General features: G+C 37.4%; 1 protein-coding gene across 3 annotated transcripts in view; it reads left to right on the forward strand.

The window, feature by feature from the left end:
* Nucleotides 1-20,233, forward strand: part of ADAMTS3 (ADAM metallopeptidase with thrombospondin type 1 motif 3) — a 290,935-nt gene that overhangs the window by 218,464 nt on the left and 52,238 nt on the right. For all 3 annotated transcript variants that reach the window (XM_057547499.1, XM_007193580.2, XM_057547500.1), the window contains exon 5: nt 2,916-3,115. In XM_057547499.1, coding sequence (XP_057403482.1) covers nt 2,916-3,115 — 200 coding nt within the window. The remainder of the gene's footprint in view (nt 1-2,915; nt 3,116-20,233) is intronic.

A 20,233-nucleotide genomic window follows, 5' to 3' on the forward strand; every position in this document is an offset into this window, starting at 1 on the left:
ACTGTTCTCCATAGTGATAGTTCTCCACTGTTCTGCATATCAATTTACATTCCCACCAACAGTGCAAGAGGGTTCCCTTTTGTTCACACCCTCTCCAGCATTTATTGTTTGTAGATTTTGTGATGATGACCATTCTGACTGGTGTGAGGTGATAACTCATTGTAGTTTTGATTTGCATTTCTCTAATGATTAGTGATGTTGAGCATCCTTTCATGTGTTTTTTGGCAATCTGTATATCTTCTTTGGAGAGATAGACTATGTTCTTGGATTGGAAGAATCAACATTGTGAAAATGATTATACTACCCAAAGCAATCTACAGATTCAGTGTAATCCCTATCGAACTACCAATGGCATTTTTCACAGAACTAGAACAAAAAATTTCACAATTTGTATGGAAACACAAAAGACCCTGAATAGCCAAAGCAATTTTCAGAAAGAAAAACGGAGCTGGAGGAATCAGGCTCCCTGACTTCAGACTATACTACAAAGCTACAGTAATCAAGACAGTATGACACTGGCACAGAAACAGAAATATAGATCAATGGAACAGGATAGAAAGTCCAGAGATAAACCCATGCACGTATGGTCACCTTATTTTTGATAAAGGAGGCAAGAATATACAGTGGAGAAAAGACAGCCTCTTCAATAAGTGGTGCTGGGAAAACTGGACAGCTACATGTAAAATAATGAACTTAGAACACCCCCTAACACCATACACAAAAATAAACTCAAAATGGATTAAAGACCTAAATGTAAGAAGTATTCTTGATTGAATAAAAGCAATGGTTGAAAGAAAAAGACGTCCTTCTTCCTTCTCAGGTTCCTCATGCAATGAAAAAATAGATTCTCTTACCAAAAAACCACCTATTTAAGGAGGGATGCAAAGGCCAAACCAAAGGTATCTTAGAGCAAGATGAACTGTCCTTCTGAAATAAGTATTCAGCCTTCTTCATTCATGCATCAGACTTAATGACATGATGACATTTCTAGTATATTTCCATTGGATACTGCCACTGACAGTTCTGCCAAAAAGAGCCATTTTTAGAACTGGGAGCTCATGTATGAATTTCCTATTTGTACGCTAGCTATCACAACCTTTCACATTCTCAAGTGTGTGAAGGGACTGAGGTTGAATAGTAAAGCTGTTTGCAGGTGTAGTCTCTTGCCCTCAGTGTGGGTTTACAGCTCTTAAAAACAACTTTTGAGGAAAGCTTTCTGTTTGATGTGGATGGTGGTGAGAGTTATTTACGTATTGTAGAGCCAATGTGATTCCCTGATGAGCAGAAAAATCCCAGTTAATGATCTAGCATTTGGGCTTGGCTCAAAGTAAATTACAGTATAGCTTTCAAACCTGAGTAGTCATATTCAGAGGCTGTGCCCATACTTGTAGGGGAGGGTGCTGGTGTTTCTCTATATTTTTTAAAAGTGGAAAGGGTATGAGTGAGATCTGTACTTCTATTACTTCTAGTCCTATGTGGCTAGGGCTTGGTCATCAATCTTGACCAAGAGACACTGCTTTTTCCCCTGCAACTTTACTAACACCACAAAGATGGAGAGGAAAATGCCTATTCATTAATGCCAGACACTGCTTCAAATGGCTTACAGGCCTCAGTACAACATTAAATAAGCCTCCATATAAAGCATGAGTCAAAATTGGTTCTGTCAAACTTGTTTTTAGATATGTGATTGTTTTAGTCATCAAAGCAGTATGTAAAATAAAATCCTTTCCAGGTTTTATATATTTGAAATGGGAATGCATATTCTTTCAGTTCTCTACTGGCAGTTTTGATTAATATCTTTTATTTTAGTATTCAAATAACATTTTATTTTTTAATTCACCAAAGCATTTTCTTCACCAAAACTACGGTAATCTGAATCTAGGTAATTAGATAATCTAGATAACTAGAACCTGAGAATGCCTCTCACTCTCTTTCTCTCCAGGTAGATAGATAGATAGGTAGATAGATAGGTAGATAGATAAATAGCAGATAGATAGATAGATAGATAGCAGGTAGATAGATAGCAAGCAGGTAGATAGATAGATAGATAGATAGATAGATGATCTAGAGATATGTATGTACGTAGATATCTGTATATCTCTCTGTGTGTATCTATGTATATGTATATCTGCTTGGAAAGTAAAAATAATTAAATTCCTTCCACAGCATAAAATAGTTTATACTTTTATATTCATCTGTTATAGGTAATTTTCTGACTGATTTTTTACTTTGGTATCTCACGGATTCAGATATACAGCTATCGAAATGGCCTGCTATCCAGAAGATGGCCAGTACAAATGTGGAAGACCTATACTGTCTGCCTAGCGGCATTCACTAGAAAACCACAGTCATAAGAAATAAAGTAATATATGGTCACTGATAATCATACCACTAAATGCTATTTGTTGTGTTGCCATGCTATAATTTGATTTTTAAGTTAAGGCTACTTGAAAAAGAAGCAATTTAGATTTATGTGATACAAATTCCACACTCCATAATTAAAGTAGCTTAACCACTGTAAACTTATCAATCTGTGAACTTTAAATTTATAGTCTCCGTTTATTTAATAGCTACTTAGCCCGCATATGTTCTGCACCCTTTGGCTCTGCCCTGAGGATACAGCTGGAGGAAGACTAAATACTCTGTTCCTCCTGGAACAGTCGGTCTGGCTGGTGGCACTGCTTTCTATGCAGTAATATTATTTTGCCCTCCGTGTTGCTGTTCTGTGTTGAATTTATAGGAGGTCTATCTGAACACATGCATGTGCACATTATTTAAGGAATAAACTGAAAAGCTACATCCTGGTGACTATGGATGATAATTATAGGCCCCCAAGAAGATCTTTTTTTGTAAGAAGTTACCAGAAGGCCCATTGGGGAAACTGAAATGCCTGGGTTCCTTTTGTTTCTTAATAGAATCGGATCTGGAAGGCCTTGATGATCTAGGTACTGTTTACAGCAGCGTTGACCAGCAGCTGAATGAAGCCATGAGGCGACGCAGACACGTGGGAGAAAACGATTACAACATCGAGGTGCTGCTGGGAGTGGATGACTCTGTGGTCCGTTTCCATGGCAAAGAGCACGTCCAAAACTACCTCCTCACCCTGATGAACATTGTGAGTAGTGACTCCTTTTCGAGGTTCTTTTGATCTTTTAATTCACTTCCCCTGTTTTGCTAGAGTCTTTTGGAAACCTCTGTGACGTCTGCCATGACTGCGCCCCACATCCAAAATGTGTCCATAACTGCATTCAATTCAAATATTGATCTACATATTTAACATACAAGATAGTTCTTTCCAGCATCATTTTGCATCCCAGGATGATGAGGAATTATTTAGGCCTGCTAACTCTGTGTGGATGCTTGTTGTTAGAGCTTTTGAATAGAGTAATGTTTTTCAACATTACAATTGAAGGTAATATATGTAAAGCACAGTCAGCTCTTGGCACAGTGCTGCCCTGGAAGTTATAAAGGACTCTTTTTATTTTATTTTATTATTATTATTATTTTTAATTAATTTATTTTATTTTTGGCTGTGTTGGGTCTTCGTTTCTGTGCGAGGGCTTTCTCTAGTTGTGGCAAGCGGGGGCCACTCTTCATCGCGGTGCGCGGGCCTCTCACTATCGCGGCCTCTCTTGTTGTGGAGCACAGGCTCCAGACGTGCAGGCTCAGTAGTTGTGGCTCACGGGCCTAGTTGCTCCACAGCATGTGGGATCTTCCCAGACCAGGGCTCGAACCTGTGTCCCCTGCATTAGCAGGCAGACTCTCAACCACTGCGCCACCAGGGAAGACCCAAGGACTCTTTTTAAATTTGTTCTTTATGTCTTCTTTGTTAGACTTAGTCTTGGCCAGAAGAAATTTAGTCAGTATCCTCAAACTGGTATTCTTTTTTTCCGTGTGAACTGGCAGAGAGCAGTTGAGGAGAAATAATCTATAAATCATCTACTTCTAAAAGATAATTGAGATTGTAATGTACTCTATTTTATATGTTTTATTTTCTAGAATTATAAAATACATATTATATTGATCTGGCAAGTTTAGTACCTAAGCCTATTCTCTCTTTCAGCTTTTGACTTTTAATGTAATTCTTTGGGTATTTTACCTTCTTTTTTTCCATGCTTAGATTTCCAACAATTATACTATAGAAGAAAAATTATTAGTTTTATTTATCATGAGTTTATTCATCCTAATACTGAAGCCAATATATTAAAAATATATTTTGTTCATTGAGATGCCAATGTGTAAAATTCTACATATACCATGTCTCTGTGAAATGGAAAATGAGTATAGAAACTCAGACACATTTTTATTTGTTCATTGGCACTAATTCCCATTATGAAGACTGATTATCACACAGAAAACAAATTCCTGTGGAGATGCTGTTTTTACTTGTATTATGCATTGTGCCCCTGGGCTGCTTTCTCCTACCACTAGAGAGGCAGTCAATCAGGATAGACCTAGATCCTAAAGGGTGCTCAGACCTACAGGAGGCTCTTGGAGTAATGCAGCAGAGACTCAATACGGTCCTTGGCCTCACAGTACTTATAATTTAGTCAAGGATAAAAAAAGATGCAAAAAAATGCAAAGGTTGAGCGATAAAAGGCATGCTATTGTTAAGATATATTGGGAGGCACTGCATTATAAATTCTTCAAGACTCTAGAGGGAGCAACAGTCATCAAGTTGTGAAGTGTTGAGAGTATTAAATTGGGACTTAGAGGAGGCAGAGGCATTACCTCTAGCTCTGTTCCTGGTTGACTTCGTGACCTTAGATAGTCATGTCCCTTCCTGGGATTTAGTTTCTGTATTCATAAAATTGAAAGACTGTACAAGATGTTCACTAATTCTCTAATTCATCAGGAAGCTGGAGGTTAAATTGAGTCTTTAGGGCTTTGTTTTCGGGGTATTTTTCATTTGTTTTCTTTAGTTTTTTAAAGGGCACATGGAATTGTAAAGGTTTTCTAGGTAGACTCCATTGACAAGAAAGTAGAAATGAATATAGTATATTCACCAGACAGTAAGCTTAGGTGTCAAGGAATAACCAAAGTGCTGTGGTTTTGGTTTTATAACCATCGAAAAAGGACTTTTGTTTTTAATACCATTAAATGGGTTAAGTAATAGGCTGAGTCTCTGGCTCAAATACTAGAAATTATTCTGAAGCTAATTGAGCATCAGAGAATGGAACTGGAAAAGAGAAAATAATTTTTCAAGCTTAATAAGTTCATTGCATCTGAAGTAATTAATGTAGGTAGAGGCCTTGAGGAGATAATAATAACAGTCCCCCCTTCCCTTCCCAAGTTTAGAGCCATCTGAAAGATAGACATGGTGAACAGACAGATGGAGAATAAATAGTTTTATTATTTATAAGAGCTGAATTGCACATGACTTAAATTTACAGCCACAAAGATTTTTCTTATTCTACATCAGTGATTCTCAGCGGAGAGCACTTTGTCCCAGCCCCTTCCATCAGGGATATTTGGCAATGTTTGGAGACATTTTTGGTTGTCGTAACTGGGAAGGGATGCTCCTGCCACTGGTAGGAGACACCAGGGATGCTGCTAAACCATGTTCGACACAAGGGCAGCCCTGCACAATAAAGGAACATGAATTATCCAGTCTAAAACGTCAACAGTGCTAAGGTTTAGAAACCTTGTTCTAAATTAGACAGTCTTACTCACAACCCCCCATCTCTATCTGACTGGATAATTTCAGGTTTCCTTTATAGGACAGGTAGAGAGCTTTAAGCATGACAGAAGACTGAATCTCTTTCTTTTCTCCCCGCCCCCCCCCGCCATTGCCCTATTGTAGACTGTTAGATCTACAACACTGAGATGAGCATGCCGTATCTCAAATTGATCAATTAAATAAGAGTTGGAGGCATGAAGAAAACCAATAATGATATTCTAATGAAACTACCTCATGGAAATTTGAAGCCAGGAAAATTGGGTTTTTTCCCTAATGATGTTGGAATAATTATTAACTCCTATGCTAGCCATTTTATGACTTCCCATGGTTATCTAAAATCATGGCTCACCAAACTCAAGCCCTACACAAACACAGAGGCTTTCTTTACATGCCACATAGGTTCAGACAGCAACTGTAGAAGAAAATTGACAGCAAAAAGTGTATTTCCTTGCATTGACATGGGGAGAAACATGTCCCTATGGTAGAGGAAAAGCACAGTTTCCATTAGTCTCATTTGGTACCTTTACCTTAGTTAACTAGTCAGCAAATACGCTCTTCTTTTAGTTTACCTGGTAGTCAAATATAGTCTCCATATCAAAACCCAGGTGATATTTACCGCATAGTTCCTGAACCAAGGGAGTACTTTGAGGTCCCAGTGATTTGCTTCATGGTTGTCTCTTTAATTTAAACTGAACTCCTTTTCAAAGGGATGCTCGTATTTTATTTCATACTTTCTTATCTTGAAAAGGGTTCTTAAATTATTACATGTTAAACATATGTTTAGTGAAAGAATGGATAAATGAACAAATGAGTGTAAGTAACATAGAGGTAGATTGTGAACAATCTTGAGAGGCAGAAACTTTGGACTTGAAATAAGAGGATATAAATGACAAATGAAGGCTTTAGTCAGCCTAACAATATAATGAAAGCAGTGTTTAGGAAGTAAATTAGCATTTATTGGGTGTCTATATTTTTTTCAAGTATATTGCAAGATGGGAATTATTATTACCTTTTTTTCTAGAGGAAACAGAGACTTTAAAATGTCAATAAAATTGAAGTAAATTTTTTAAATTATTTGAAGTTTGTAAAAGAGTCTCAGATAATGATAATGTGGCGATGGTAACCATCAAAAGAAGACAGGGTGGAGCTTCTGTGTTGGTGAACACATCACAGTGCTGGGAGGGTGAAAGCCTGGAAAGAGCATGGAAGCTCCATACCCCTCCCCCAAGACCTTGCCTTATGCATCTCTTCCATTTGGCTGTTCCTGAGCTGCATCCTTTATTTTAAACACCTGTAAATGTGTAGGAGGCTGCAGACTATAGAGGAAAGGCAAGACAATCTTGGGTCTAAGCCTGCCCAAGGTGAGAGGCCTTGTAGATACAAGTAGCAACATCTCAATGCCTCAGTTTCCTCACCAGTGAGATGGGGATAGCAGTCCTGTGCTCACAGGAGAGTTCAAAAGAAGAAAGGAGAGTGTGAACATAGCATGTCTAGAACTGAGGAGGTGCTTAGCAGATGGCCAGTTGACATTTGCTCAACTGTTGTGGGAGATCTAAACAAGGAGCACAGCCTCCCACCCCCATTTGATGCCCCTGATTTTCTCAGACTCTCAGGGCAGAAAACACCAAGGGATTTGCTCAGGGTGATGGATGGAGCCCCATCTCAGCCCCCAATCTCATGAACCCTGTTCCCTTTTGCCACTGATGAGCCTGGATCAGAATCTGGAGAGAAAGGGATGCAGACCTCACTGAGCTGGTTTCATTGTCAAGAATAACCTGGAGAGGGGGGCAGGCACAAAGCCTTGCTCCCTTCCTGGGACCATTTTCTCCAAAAAGTAAGAGTCTTACACTGCTGGAGGAGGTGCAACAAAGCCTGTTGTGTCCAGGGAATAGACAAAGACCCGTTGCGTCTAGGGGAAGGGTAGAAGAAAAAAACCTCTACCCCAGTGTTTAGGGCAGAAATAGGTCTTGGGGGAAAGCAGCTGCCATGCTGTGAGAACACTCAAGCATCTCTGTGGAGAGGCTCATGTGAAGAAAAACTGATACCTCTGGCCAACAGCCAGCATCACCTTGCCATCTGTACAGGTAAGCCACCTTAAAGGTGAAATCCAAGATATGAAAACAACCTAATTGTCAATCCATGGATGAATGAATAAAGAAAATGAGGTTAATACACAAAATGGAATATTATTCCACCTTAAAGAGAAGAAAATCCTGCTACTGGTAACAACATGGATGGAATTGTAGGCCATTATGCTAAATGAAATAAGCCAGACACAAAAAGACAAATACTGCATAATCTCAGTTATATGTGGAATCTAAAATATTCAAACTTATAGAAGCAGAGACTAGAATGATAATTGCCAGGGAGCAGAGGGAGTAGGAAAATGAGGAGGAGATGGTCACAGAGTACAAAGTTTCAATTACACAAAACAAGTTCTGGAGACCTACTATGTAGCATAGTGCCTATAGCTTACAATACTATATTGTATACTTATAATTTTCTAGGAGGGTAGATACTATATTAGGTGTTCCTACCACAAAAAAATTAATTAATAATAAAGGAGCAGGAGGAAACTTTGGGAGGTGATGGATATGTCTACGGTCTTGATGGTGATGTTCGTTTCGTGGGTGTGTATTTATTCCCAAACTCACTGAGTTATATACATTAAATATGTACAGTTTTTACATGTCAATCATACCTCAGTAAAGTGGCTTTAAAAGATAATAAAATGAAAAACAAAAGTGGAATCCTTATATCTTTGGACCCCAGTCAAGCCTTCAGTTGAACAGCCCCAGCTGACATCTGACTTTGACTTCATGAGAAAAACCAAGCTAGAATCACCCAGCCAAGTTTTGCTTCCAAATTCCTGACCCATGGAAACTGTGAGAGAATAAATGATTGCCTCTGCTTTAACAAGGTAGAAGGAGGAGGAGGTAGGGTTATTGGGAGGTGAAACTTGTTTAGAAAATTCGTTATATTTAATTTTAACTCAGATTAATCATAGTTTAAGTGTAACCAAGGAAAGCACTTAAAACACAATATATTATATGTCACGAGTAATATTAAATAGCTTTGGTTTATCTGCTGTTTTAGATTAGCCATACTAGTTGCCACCTCTTTGACACAAATATGTTTTGTTTTAGGGCCATATTGCCTAGTGATAGCGGTGACTGCGCATATGAATGTGGCAAAGTTCCATAGGTGATTTGTTGTGCGAATCTGGGGATTTGGACACTGGAAAGACAGCTCACTAAATTAGCACTTTTCTCTGGGGGCTCAAGGGTCAAGTGAACAAGTCTGAACAGGCCCCAGATGATTTTGATGTGACTCCTTAAGAGCGGAGAGATGCCCTCCACCCATCCCGCAGCTCCTCTGTGAATGAATCAGTGAAGACGAGAATTGTCCGTTGCCTTGCATCTCCTTTTATTTTTAACTCTTCCTTTTTATAGATCTCGAAATTTCTCCCAGACTCATCTATAAAGAAAAAGTAAACAGATATGAATATATTTTAAAAGAGCATGACTAACGCCCATTCTTAGATTCTTGAGAAGCTTTTTACATTTCAAATAAAAGATATGTGATATATAGTAAGTCTTTTTTAGGAACTCGTGTCATATCTTGTTATACTGAGAGATTTTCGTTTTACTATTTTGTAACATTGCTGACTTGCTGGGAAAGTGGTTCTCAGCTGTGGAGCATATCTCCTTTTACAATTGTTGATCCATTGCCTACTATGGGCAAGGCCTACCTTAGACATAGGGTATAAATATCCCAATGAACACAATAGAAATTCTCTGCCCTCTTGGTGCTTGGACTAGGAGACAAGTAATAGTCAAAAGAAGAAATAAATGTGTAATATTTGGTAGTAATAACTGCCAAGAAGAAATATAGATAAGAGTAAAGGGATATTGTTGAGGAGAGAGAAGGAGGGACTATTTTGAATAGGAAGTTAGGGAAAGCATCTCTGACATATCATGTAGGCAGAGATATAGGCATTCTGTGAGGAAGAGAACCAGGCAAAAAACTGGAGAAACAGTGGTCTGGTCTGATGAATCATGAACTGTAAGAAAAAAGCTGCAGAATCAAGAAAAAGCTACCAAATCAGGAGTGTTTGGGATACAGACTTAAGAGTAATTGTTTTTCAAGCATAATGGGTGATTTTGATGAACACCCCTAGTTAAAAATCACAGTAGGACAATAAACGACAAGAACTGAGAGGAGAGAATGGGGGGGAAATCTTTGACAATAAAGAAATAGAAATGAAATTCCTTAGAATGAAAAACGTAAGTAATTAGACTATCCTGGAAATTTCCCCCAAATTTTGTTTTTCTTTGTATCTTGATAGCCAAATACTGTTGGCAGAAATTTGTTATCTGAGCTACCGTGAAGCTCAGCTTACTGAACTCTGAGTATTCTAGGCTGGTAAGAACTTTTTCTCAAGCTGAATATAGTTTTCTTTTTAAAGTCTTTTGACTTGTTAATTACTAACTCAAGGGCTTTATGCCCTTATACTATTTCTTTTCTATGGGATATGTCTTAACTGCTGCAGGGGAAAACATAAACCTTGCTGAGAGGAAAACCAGTGAAATGAAAGGAATAGGTACCATGTCTTCTTTCTTAGTATATGATGGAAAAGAATGGTTCCTGGCAATATTCTGAAGGTAAAAGGAGGAAATGCCCTAAAAAGTTTTAAAATGGTCTTGACTTACAATCATAAAAGGCGAGGTGGAAGGCTATTTAATGATCAAGAACAAAAGAAAGTAGAATTTCAAAGACTAATTCTATCATATAAATTTTTCATCGCTGAAGTCTAATGTCCTATAACTCAAGCAAGATTCATGAAGCTCCTTCTAAGAAATCAGTTTAGTGTGATTTACTGTAATAGAAGTCTGTTTTCTAATGTGTTTGTCTTTTCAGCCATTTGTTCTCTCTGCCAGAGGTCCTTTAGGTAAAAGTTACCATTGATATGTCCTAGCATAGAATCACACTTTAGAACTCAGGAGGAAACAATAGAGGTGATCCTCTCTAACATTTCCTTTTTGAAGATTATGGAAATTGAGGAAAATTGTTAGGTTACTTACCTAGTGTCAAGTACCTAGTTGCAGGGCCAGACTGGTTTTGTCTCTGGCTCCCATTTTAATTCCACGTCACTTCAACATTTATGTTAATAGTCATTAGTACACAGTTTTCAAAAATATATCCGAAGGACACTTTGTGATGAGAATTGAAGACATATGTACTCATGAATGCTTCAGATGGGCCACTCAAAAAAGTAGGCTATAATGGTAACTACTGTGTAACATCATAGTGACTTGCAGGAATGAAGAAAATACTGCTGACTTTTACTCTTTTCTTAATTTTCTGACCTGGTCCATAATCATCACCTCAAACCTCAAAACTCCAACTAATCAAAATAATACAGCAGTCATAATGTATGTATTAGTAGCTAAGAACAATGGTTTTGAATTTTTTTAGAGTCTTGGATTTATTTATGAATTTGAGGCAAACCATGAAAATTGTACTTACGGGGAAAATAGCACTTACCATTTAAGAAAAACAAAGCCCACTTGAAACTCATCTAGGTTAAGAACCCTGTTGTAGACCCAAATTAAAGTAGCTTCCAATTGCCAAATCTGAGATAATATGAGCAAAAAAAAAAATGGTAATAATGAATTATAATACATACAACAAAAGAGTCTCTATATTTTAAATTTTTATTGTGGTATAGTTACTTTACAATGTTGCATTAGTTCCTATTGTACAGCAAAGTGAATCAGCTATATGTATACATATATCCCCTCATTTTTGGATTTCTTTCCCATTTAGGTCACCACAGAGCATTGAGTAGAATTCCCTGTGCTATACAGTAGGTTATCATTAGTTATCTATTTTACACATAGTATCAGTAGTGTATATATGTCAATCCCAATCTCCCAATTCATCCCACCACCACCCCTTTCCCCCTTGGTATCCATACATTTGTTCTCTATGTCCGTGTCTCTCTTTCTGCTTTGTAAATAAGATCATCTATACCAATTTTTTCAGATTCCACATATATGCGTTAATATACGATATTTCTTTTTCTCTTTCTGACTTACTTCACTCTGTATGACAGACTCTAGGTCCATCCACGTCTCTACAAATGACCCAATTTCATTACTTTTTATGGCTGAGTAATATTCCATTGTATATATGTATCACATCTTCTTTTATCCATTCCTCTGTTGATGGACATTTAGGTTGTTTCCATGTCCTGGCTATTGTAAACAGTGCTGCAATGAACATTGGGTGCATGTGTCTTTTTGAATTATGGTTTTCTCTAAATGTAAGGCCAGACACTATAAAATTCTTAGAGGAAAACATAGGCAGAACACTCTGACATAAATCACAGCAAGATCTTTTTTGACACACCTCCTAGAGTAATGAGAATAAAAACAAAAATAAACAAATGGAACCTAATTAAACTTAAAAGCTTTTGCACAGCAAAGGAAACCATAAAGAAGATGAAAAGACAGCCCTCATAATGGGAGAAAATATTTGCAAATGAAGCAATGGACAAAGGATTAATCTCCAAAGTATACAAACAGCTCATGTAGCTCAATATCAAAAAAACGAACAACCCAATCCAAAAATGGGCAGAAGCCCTAAATAGACATTTCTCCAAAGAAGACATACAGATGGCCAACAGACACAAGAAAAAATGCTCAACATCACTCATTATTAGAGAAATGCAAATCAAAACTACAATGAGGTATCACCTTAGCACCAGTCAGAATGGCCATCATCACAAAATCTGCAAACAGTAAATGCTGGAGAGGGTGTGGAGAAAAGGGAACCCTCTTGCACTGTTGGTGGGAATGTAAATTGATACAGCTACTATGGGGAACAGTATGGAGGTTCCTTAAAAAACTAAAAATAGAACTACCATGTGACCCAGCAATCCCACTGCTGGGCATATACACACAAGAAATTCTTGTGAGTTAATACTGATGTAAATAAATGACTATGTAAATTATTGCCTAATATAATATAATATAATAATTGACTAAGTAAATGGGGGACATTTCTTCCCTATAGTAGAATTCCAGCTAATAAATGTAGCAGAAATGATAGAAATTTTAAAAATTGCTAATTGCCAAACATTACAGTAATAATTTTTTCAGGAAAGTACCATCAACGAATGACAAAATAGTGGATGAAAATATAATGAGAAATCGGATATATACATAGTCTCAAAGTATCTCCTCACAAAGGACTTATTAATCACAAAGAGAAAAGGGTAACTTTACATTTGTGAAACCTGGCAGACAGCATCTTAACCACAGGGTCAAAGTTAATCTTACCCCTAATGAGTCACATTAACATCCTGTGCTCTAGAGGGCACAATATCACTTCTGTGCTATTATAGCTCATAACTGAATTTAATCATGAGGAGCCATCAGAATAACTCAAATTGAGGGGCATTCTACAAAATAACTGACCAGTACTCTTCAAAACTCTCAGGACCATGAAAGAAAAACTGAGGAACTGTCCCAGATTCAGGAAGACTAAGAAGATATGGCAACCGAATGTCATAGATTGGATCATGGACCAAATAAAGGATATTAGTGGGACGATTGAGAAAATTTTAAGTGGGTCGTTAGATTAGTTAATTGTATCATATTAATATTAATTTTCTAGATTTGTACTGTATACTGTGATTTTGATAAATGTTAACATTTGAAGAACCTGGGTGAAGGGTATGTGGAAATTCTTTGTTCTCTATTTTCACCCTTTTTTGTAAGTCTGAAATTATTTCAGAATGAAATTAAAGATAAAATTAAATGCATTAAAAGAACCCCTTATTTGATTTTTCCCTTGTTTCATTTACTGTGTTTTTAACTCTTAAAGTTCATAATATAAAATGATATTTTTGGGAGACTTCAATTATGGGTAGAGATAGGTTGTCAGAGAGAGTGATTTGTGTATTTTTGCTAACCACAACATGAGAAAATATGCACTGAATATGTGATATAATAGTAAATAAAATCAATATTGAAATATTGAAAACCATTACTCTTAAACATCAACTTTCATTAAAGCATAAGTGACATACAATATGTATTTTAAGTGTACCAGTTTGATGAAGTTTTATTAAAAATTATATTTTTCTGTTTCAGCATAGTTTTTTTTTTTTTTTTTTTTTTATTAATTTATTTATTTGTTCTTGACTGTGTTGGGTCTTCGGTTCGTGCGAGGGCCTTCTCCAGTTGCGGCAAGCGGGGGCCACTCTTCATCGCGGTGCGGGGACCGCTCTTCATCGCGGTGCGCGGGCCTCTCTCCATCGCGGCCCCTCCCGTCGCGGGGCACAGGCTCCAGACGCGCAGGCTCAGCAACTGTGGCTCACGGGCCCAGCCGCTCCGCGGCATGTGGGATCCTCCCAGACCAGGGCTCGAACCCGTGTCCCCTGCATTAGCAGGCAGACCCTCAACCACTGCGCCACCAGGGAAGCCCTCAGCATAGTTTTCTTCCAGATACCTTCAGAGTTGAGAGCAAACAAATTGAGTCTTGACTGTCTGTCCTTCCTTTTCTCGGTAAATGACTCTCTTAGGCACCCAGTTATTCAAACCAGAAACCTAATATGATAGAGATGCTTTTCCCCCTTGGGGATGCACTTTACTAGGGGAAATTAGATTTGTAAATTAGTATGTATAAAGCAATCTAGAAAGTGCTAATTGATTGAAAGCAAGTATAGATTCTGTGCTATGGAGGAAGAATATTAGAGATGTCTTTGAAGTACAGGAATGAGGAAGGATATGAGGAAGAAGTATGCTTGAACTAGGCCTTGAATGTTAGTTAGAAGTTAGGTCTTTGAAGATGAATGAGAGAGAATTCCAGACAGAGAAGACAGTTGAATATTCAAAGCTCCAAAAAGATGCATAGTATATACTTGAATTTGGCTACATATAGGTTGCATGAAGGAAATTAATGCAAAATAAGAAAATGAAGTGAGATAGATAGCAATTATAGAACTTCGCAGAGAGGTTTCTCCTCTTTGTTTAGTTCTGTTTAAAAACTAGTTATTGAGCCAATAGTAGGTGGATATTTACTATGTTTAAGACATTGGGAGAATATAAAGAAATTCTTGGCAGGTTAAAACCATGAAGCACAGAGTTTGCTAAAGGTGATGAAATGAAGACTGCTCTTCTAAATGTTAGTTTGATTTGAAGGAAATACAAGCTGGTGCTAGAGGATCATGCCATTTTACTGTTGTTGTTGCTGGAACTGGTTAGTTTTTTACCAAATTATTGAGTGAATGTTAATTAAAAGGACATAAAAGACATATGTTCCATCTACTCTAATCCTTTTGGAAGCTAGAATTTCTCTCAGCCACTACAACACCTAACTAGTATTTACCATCATTTGTCTTGACTCTGGGAATCATTGGCACTTTTCTTTCTTTACATATTCACTTTTACACATTTTGGTGATGAAGGTTGAAGGCATCACTATCTTATTGTTATCCTTTGTCTCTTGCAATGCTTTCCTTTTTAATATATCCATTTATGATAGGATAAAGGAAAGATTAGAGAAGTATTAAGATTCCAAGATTGACTAAAATTTAACCCACCTAACTTGCTTCCAAAAGCAATCCAAAAAGTAGATCCTGTGTTGGTTTTCACAGTTGTTAATAAATTGGCATCAGAATTTGAAATCCACATATCTTGGGACTACTGGGCAAAATATCACATGAATATAATTTGTGAAAAGTGAATCTATTCATTAAACATTTATTGAACCATCAGTACAATGATCCCTGCCCTCAAGAAGCTTATAATATAAAAGAAAAACCAAGAATCATGGTATTTCCCATTTGGAAGAACCATAAAAAGCATATTATTATAATCCCTTCACTTTATAGATGACGAAATAACAGCACACGTATTCTATACTGTTTCGGTTACAGCGGTTATTGTTCGTCAGAAGAAATAAGATATATTGGCTTCATAAAACCTCATCTTTTCACAATTTCTTTTGTGTTCAGAACCAAGGCAATGGGTAATAGATATCCTGGCAATTAAAATCCACCTTCATGCCTTTGTTCTTTGGTCTCTCCAAAATAACTTCTTCCCATTGTTTCTTCCTCCCCCGGATCCCCATTTTTCTTTTCTGGTAATATTTCATTTATCAAGATCAGGATCAACTATCAACTCCTGTGAACCTTAAACAAATCATCCCCTCCTTATTATAAAATGTGTGAATTCCCTGGCAGCAGGTCTCTGATAGGTTGTTTGCTCCTTGGGTGCAGTTACTACACATTATTAAGCTTCATATTTACAACGTCTACAACGCTGTCTGCCACATTGCCACATCCAATAAAATTTTAACTGGTTTAGTATTTTAACAAATATTTTAATGCTGTATACCAAGCATTTAGTTGGGAACACAAAAGACAGAACACATATTCAGATTACAGATTGGTGGGGAAATCAAATAAACACATCAAAGATTGTGATAAGAGCTATGCAGGGAAGGAACAGTTTGCTTGGAAAGGGGATAACAGGGCTGACGGGTGATAGGGATTATACATAGACAAGATGGTCAAGAAAGCCTTCTCCCAAGAAATGATGGTTAAATTGAGATTTAAAATGAAAGAAAGAGCCAGTCATGAACAAGGACAAGTGTTTTAGTTTCGAAAAAAAAGCCACTGTAGCTTGAGTCCAGTGTACAAGGAGTCAGGTGCAACTTGAAGAAGAGGGCAAGCACCTTTCAGGTCATGGGAGGAGATTGAATTCAATTTTAAGCAAATTCATGGAAAGCCTCTTTCTGTGTTGTAAAGAATAGATGGCAGTGATCTAGGGACAATGCGGACAGATCAATTAGAAATCAACTGTAGATGTCTAGGCAAGAGAAGATGGTTTACTGGACAATGGTGATTGCAATAATAAGGGAGTATCGATAGTAGAATCAATAGAATTTGTCAGTGGATCAAATAGGGGGCTGAAGGAAAGGGAGGAATCCACCATGATTTACACTTTTCTGGTTTGAATGCTGCTGGGTGACGGTGCCACTCATGTAGATGGGGTAGTCTATGAAAAAAAAAATAGATTGTGTGGAATCAAAGTTAATGATGAAATCTTTGAAGATGTTTGAAATTATCTAGTTTCAGGTCTAGATTCAAAAGAATGATTTAATGTTGTTGAGGATGGAGGCTTATACTACTACCAACTAAATTTTAGCCTTTGCTCTGTGCCTGGTCCTGTGCTAAATACTCCACAAGAATTATAGAAAATTCTTCAACTATGAAATATGTTCATTTTCAGTCCTAGTTTGTAAATCAAGAGATTGAGATTTAGAGAGTTTAGATGACCTTTCCAGAGTCAGACAGCTAATAGGTGGCACAGCCAAGACTTGAGCCAGGACAGATCTTTCTGTCTTCAGAATCCAATGCTCTTCCTCCCTAAGATTCACTGCCTCTTGTTACAAAATCGAGGCATTTTGTATATCCATTGCCAAATAAAACTCTGATGTCTTTCCTTTACTCATTCCTGTGTCTTGTTAGAATACCATTCAAGTCATTGAAGTTGAGAATTCAGTTACTTGTCTGGTTGAATTGAATCAGCTGGCAATCTAGTTTAAGATTCTCCCTAACAGGGTGATAAAGCAGATTCTGCAGTTAAGGGTGTGGGTTGTTTTCTTTCAATGTGCCAGATATTCCCTGTCACCAACACTTTGCTGTGGCAGCTATCCTTGTCATTTGCTAAGATCTATGAAGTGATCTGGGTTTGTTGTGCCCTGCAGAGAATTGAGTCAATGCCTTAATCTCAGGATTTACCAAAAGAAAAGAAAACAATTCATTTAAAAGGATGGCTCCCAGTATGAAAAAAAAAATCTTGTAATTACAAGTACTCATTGATAATTAAAAGAGAATTCAATTTTTTCATATACTGAAATTGGCCATCTGTGATGGACAATGAACTAGTAACTCACAGATGTGTTTTCTGGACATGGCAAGCTTCCCTACTTAATACTCTTACAAGAAAATTTATACTCCGTGGAAGTACTCTAGTCCTAACAGAGCATTAATGGACTTATTCAAGGCTTAGCAAATAAATGTGGTTATTGGTTACTTAGTGACGATTCAGTCTCTACACTGCTTTTAATTTCGTAACTAGTGTTTCAGAAAATGCTGAATGTGAGTGCAAGGCAGATTTATCTGGGGAGTATACATGTTCAGGCAACTTGAGCAAATCATGCAGCAGTTTTCTATTTTGGGTTATTTAATTATCTTTAACCCATTTTTTACAATTGAATTCACATCAGTCCTCTAGACATGTATTCACCTAGCATACATACCTTCCCATAGGCCAAGTCCTGTTAGATTCTAGGGAGGCAAAAATTAATAAAATTTAGCTCCTTTTCACAAGAAGCTAATTCTAGCAGTGAAATAAACAAATCAAGAAATAATCATTAAAAGTGATAGTTTCTTCAAAAGATTCAGCCACAACGTACTGCGTGAACATTAATTGAAAAGAAGGGGATGTGGTTTGGCAAATAATGCCATTGGCAAATGAAGTCTTCATAGAGGATGTGCCTCCTGAGTTGGACTTTAAAGACTGAATTGGCATTTCCCAGCTAGAAAAAGAGAATATGGGTTCTGGAAGATGGGAAACAGATTTTAAAAGGATTCTAAAAGTGGTCGCTCATAATGTCTTTGGAGCCACTGGAGGTGTGTCTGTAGGTGAAATTGAAGAGTATTTAGGGGAGATGGCAGATGAGGCTGGGTAGAGCCTCTGGGGCTACCTTTAGAAAAACGTAGGTGCCATCCTAAGGAGTTTGAATTTCACCTTGCTAATGACGAGGGTTTATGAAAACGGTTTTAAAGAAGATTAGTCTGTGTTTGAAAAAGAGAATTCGGGATGAATCCGAATGATTTGGAGGAAGAGACTCTGTTAGACACTGTGCTATAAACATAGACACATAGTATCTAAGTGCCAGAATGAGGGGACAAACCATAGTTCATCTGCCTGCAAACTCCTTATGGATTATACTACCCCTCCCTGCCTCAACAAACTGTCTTAATGTCTCCAATGTGGACGGAACACACCAGGTCACAGAGACACTTTGGAGTAAGCACACATCAGTTCAGCTGCCCCTTGCATAAACATGTACGCCTTCCCTGGAATATCCTGTACCTGTCATTCTGGAACACAGTCCCTTCATCACAGGTTAAATTAATATGATATAATATCTACACAGTGTTGCTGCTTCAGAGGTCCCTTTGATTTTTTTTTTTAGATTTATTTATTTTATTTATCTAAATCTTTTTTTTTTAACATCTTTATTGGAGTATAATTGCTTTACAATGGTGTGTTAGTTTCTGCTTTATAACAAAGTGAATCAGTTATACATATACATATGTCCCCATATCTCTTCCCTCTTGCATCTCCCTCCCTCGCACCCTCCCTATCCCACCCCTCTAGGTGGTCACAAAGCACCGAGCTGAGTGGGTGCTATGTGGCTGCTTCCCACTAGCTATCTATTTTACATTTGGTAGTGTATATATGTGTCCATGCCACTCTCTCACTTTGTCCCAGCTTACCCTTCCCCCTCCCCGTATCCTCAAGTCCATTCTCTAGTAGGTCTGCATCTTTATTCCCATCTTGCCCCTAAGTTCTCCATTTTTTCTTTTTTTCTTTTTTGATTCTGTATGTATGTGTTAGCATACAGTATTTGTTTTTCTCTTTCTGACTTACTTCACTCTGTATGACAGTCTCTAGGTCCATCCATCTCAATAAAAATAACTCAGTTTTTTTCCATTTATGGCTGAGTAATATTCCATTGTATATTTGTGCCACATCTTCTTTATCCATTCATCTGTTGATGGACACTTCAGTTGCTTCCATGTCCTGGTTATTGTAAATAGAGCTGCAATGAACATTTTGGTACATGACTCTTTTTGAATTATGGTTTTCTCAGGGTATATGCCCAGTAGTGGGATCGCTGGGTTGTATAGTAGTTCTATTTTTAGTTTTTTAAGGAACGTCTATACTGTTCTCCATACTGGCTGTATCAATTTACATTCCCACCAGCAGTGCAAGAGGGTTCCCTTTTCTCCACATCCTCTCCAGCATTTATTGTTTGCAGATTGTTTGATGATGGCCATTCTGACTGGTGTGAGATGATATCTCATTGTAGTTTTGATTTGCATTTCTCTAATGATTAATGATGTTGAGCATTCTTTCATGTGTGTGTTGGCAATCTGTATATCTTCTTTGGAGAAATGTCTATTTAGGTCTTCTGCCCACTTTTGGATTGGGTTTTTTGTTTTTTTAATCTTGAGCTGCATGAGCTGCTTGTAAATTTTGGAGATTAATCCTTTGTCAGTTGCTTCATTTGCAAACATTTTCTCCCATTCTGAGAGTTGTCTTTTCGTCTTGTTTACGGTTTCCTTTGCTGCACAAAAGCTTTTAAGTTTCATTAGGTCACATTTCTTTATTTTTGTTTTTATTTCCATTTCTCTAGGAGGTGGGTCAAAAAGGATCTTGCTGTGATGTATGTCATAGAGTG

This window comes from Balaenoptera acutorostrata, chromosome 5 (genome assembly GCF_949987535.1).
Source record: "Balaenoptera acutorostrata chromosome 5, mBalAcu1.1, whole genome shotgun sequence".
Classification (NCBI taxonomy): Eukaryota; Metazoa; Chordata; class Mammalia; order Artiodactyla; family Balaenopteridae; genus Balaenoptera; species Balaenoptera acutorostrata.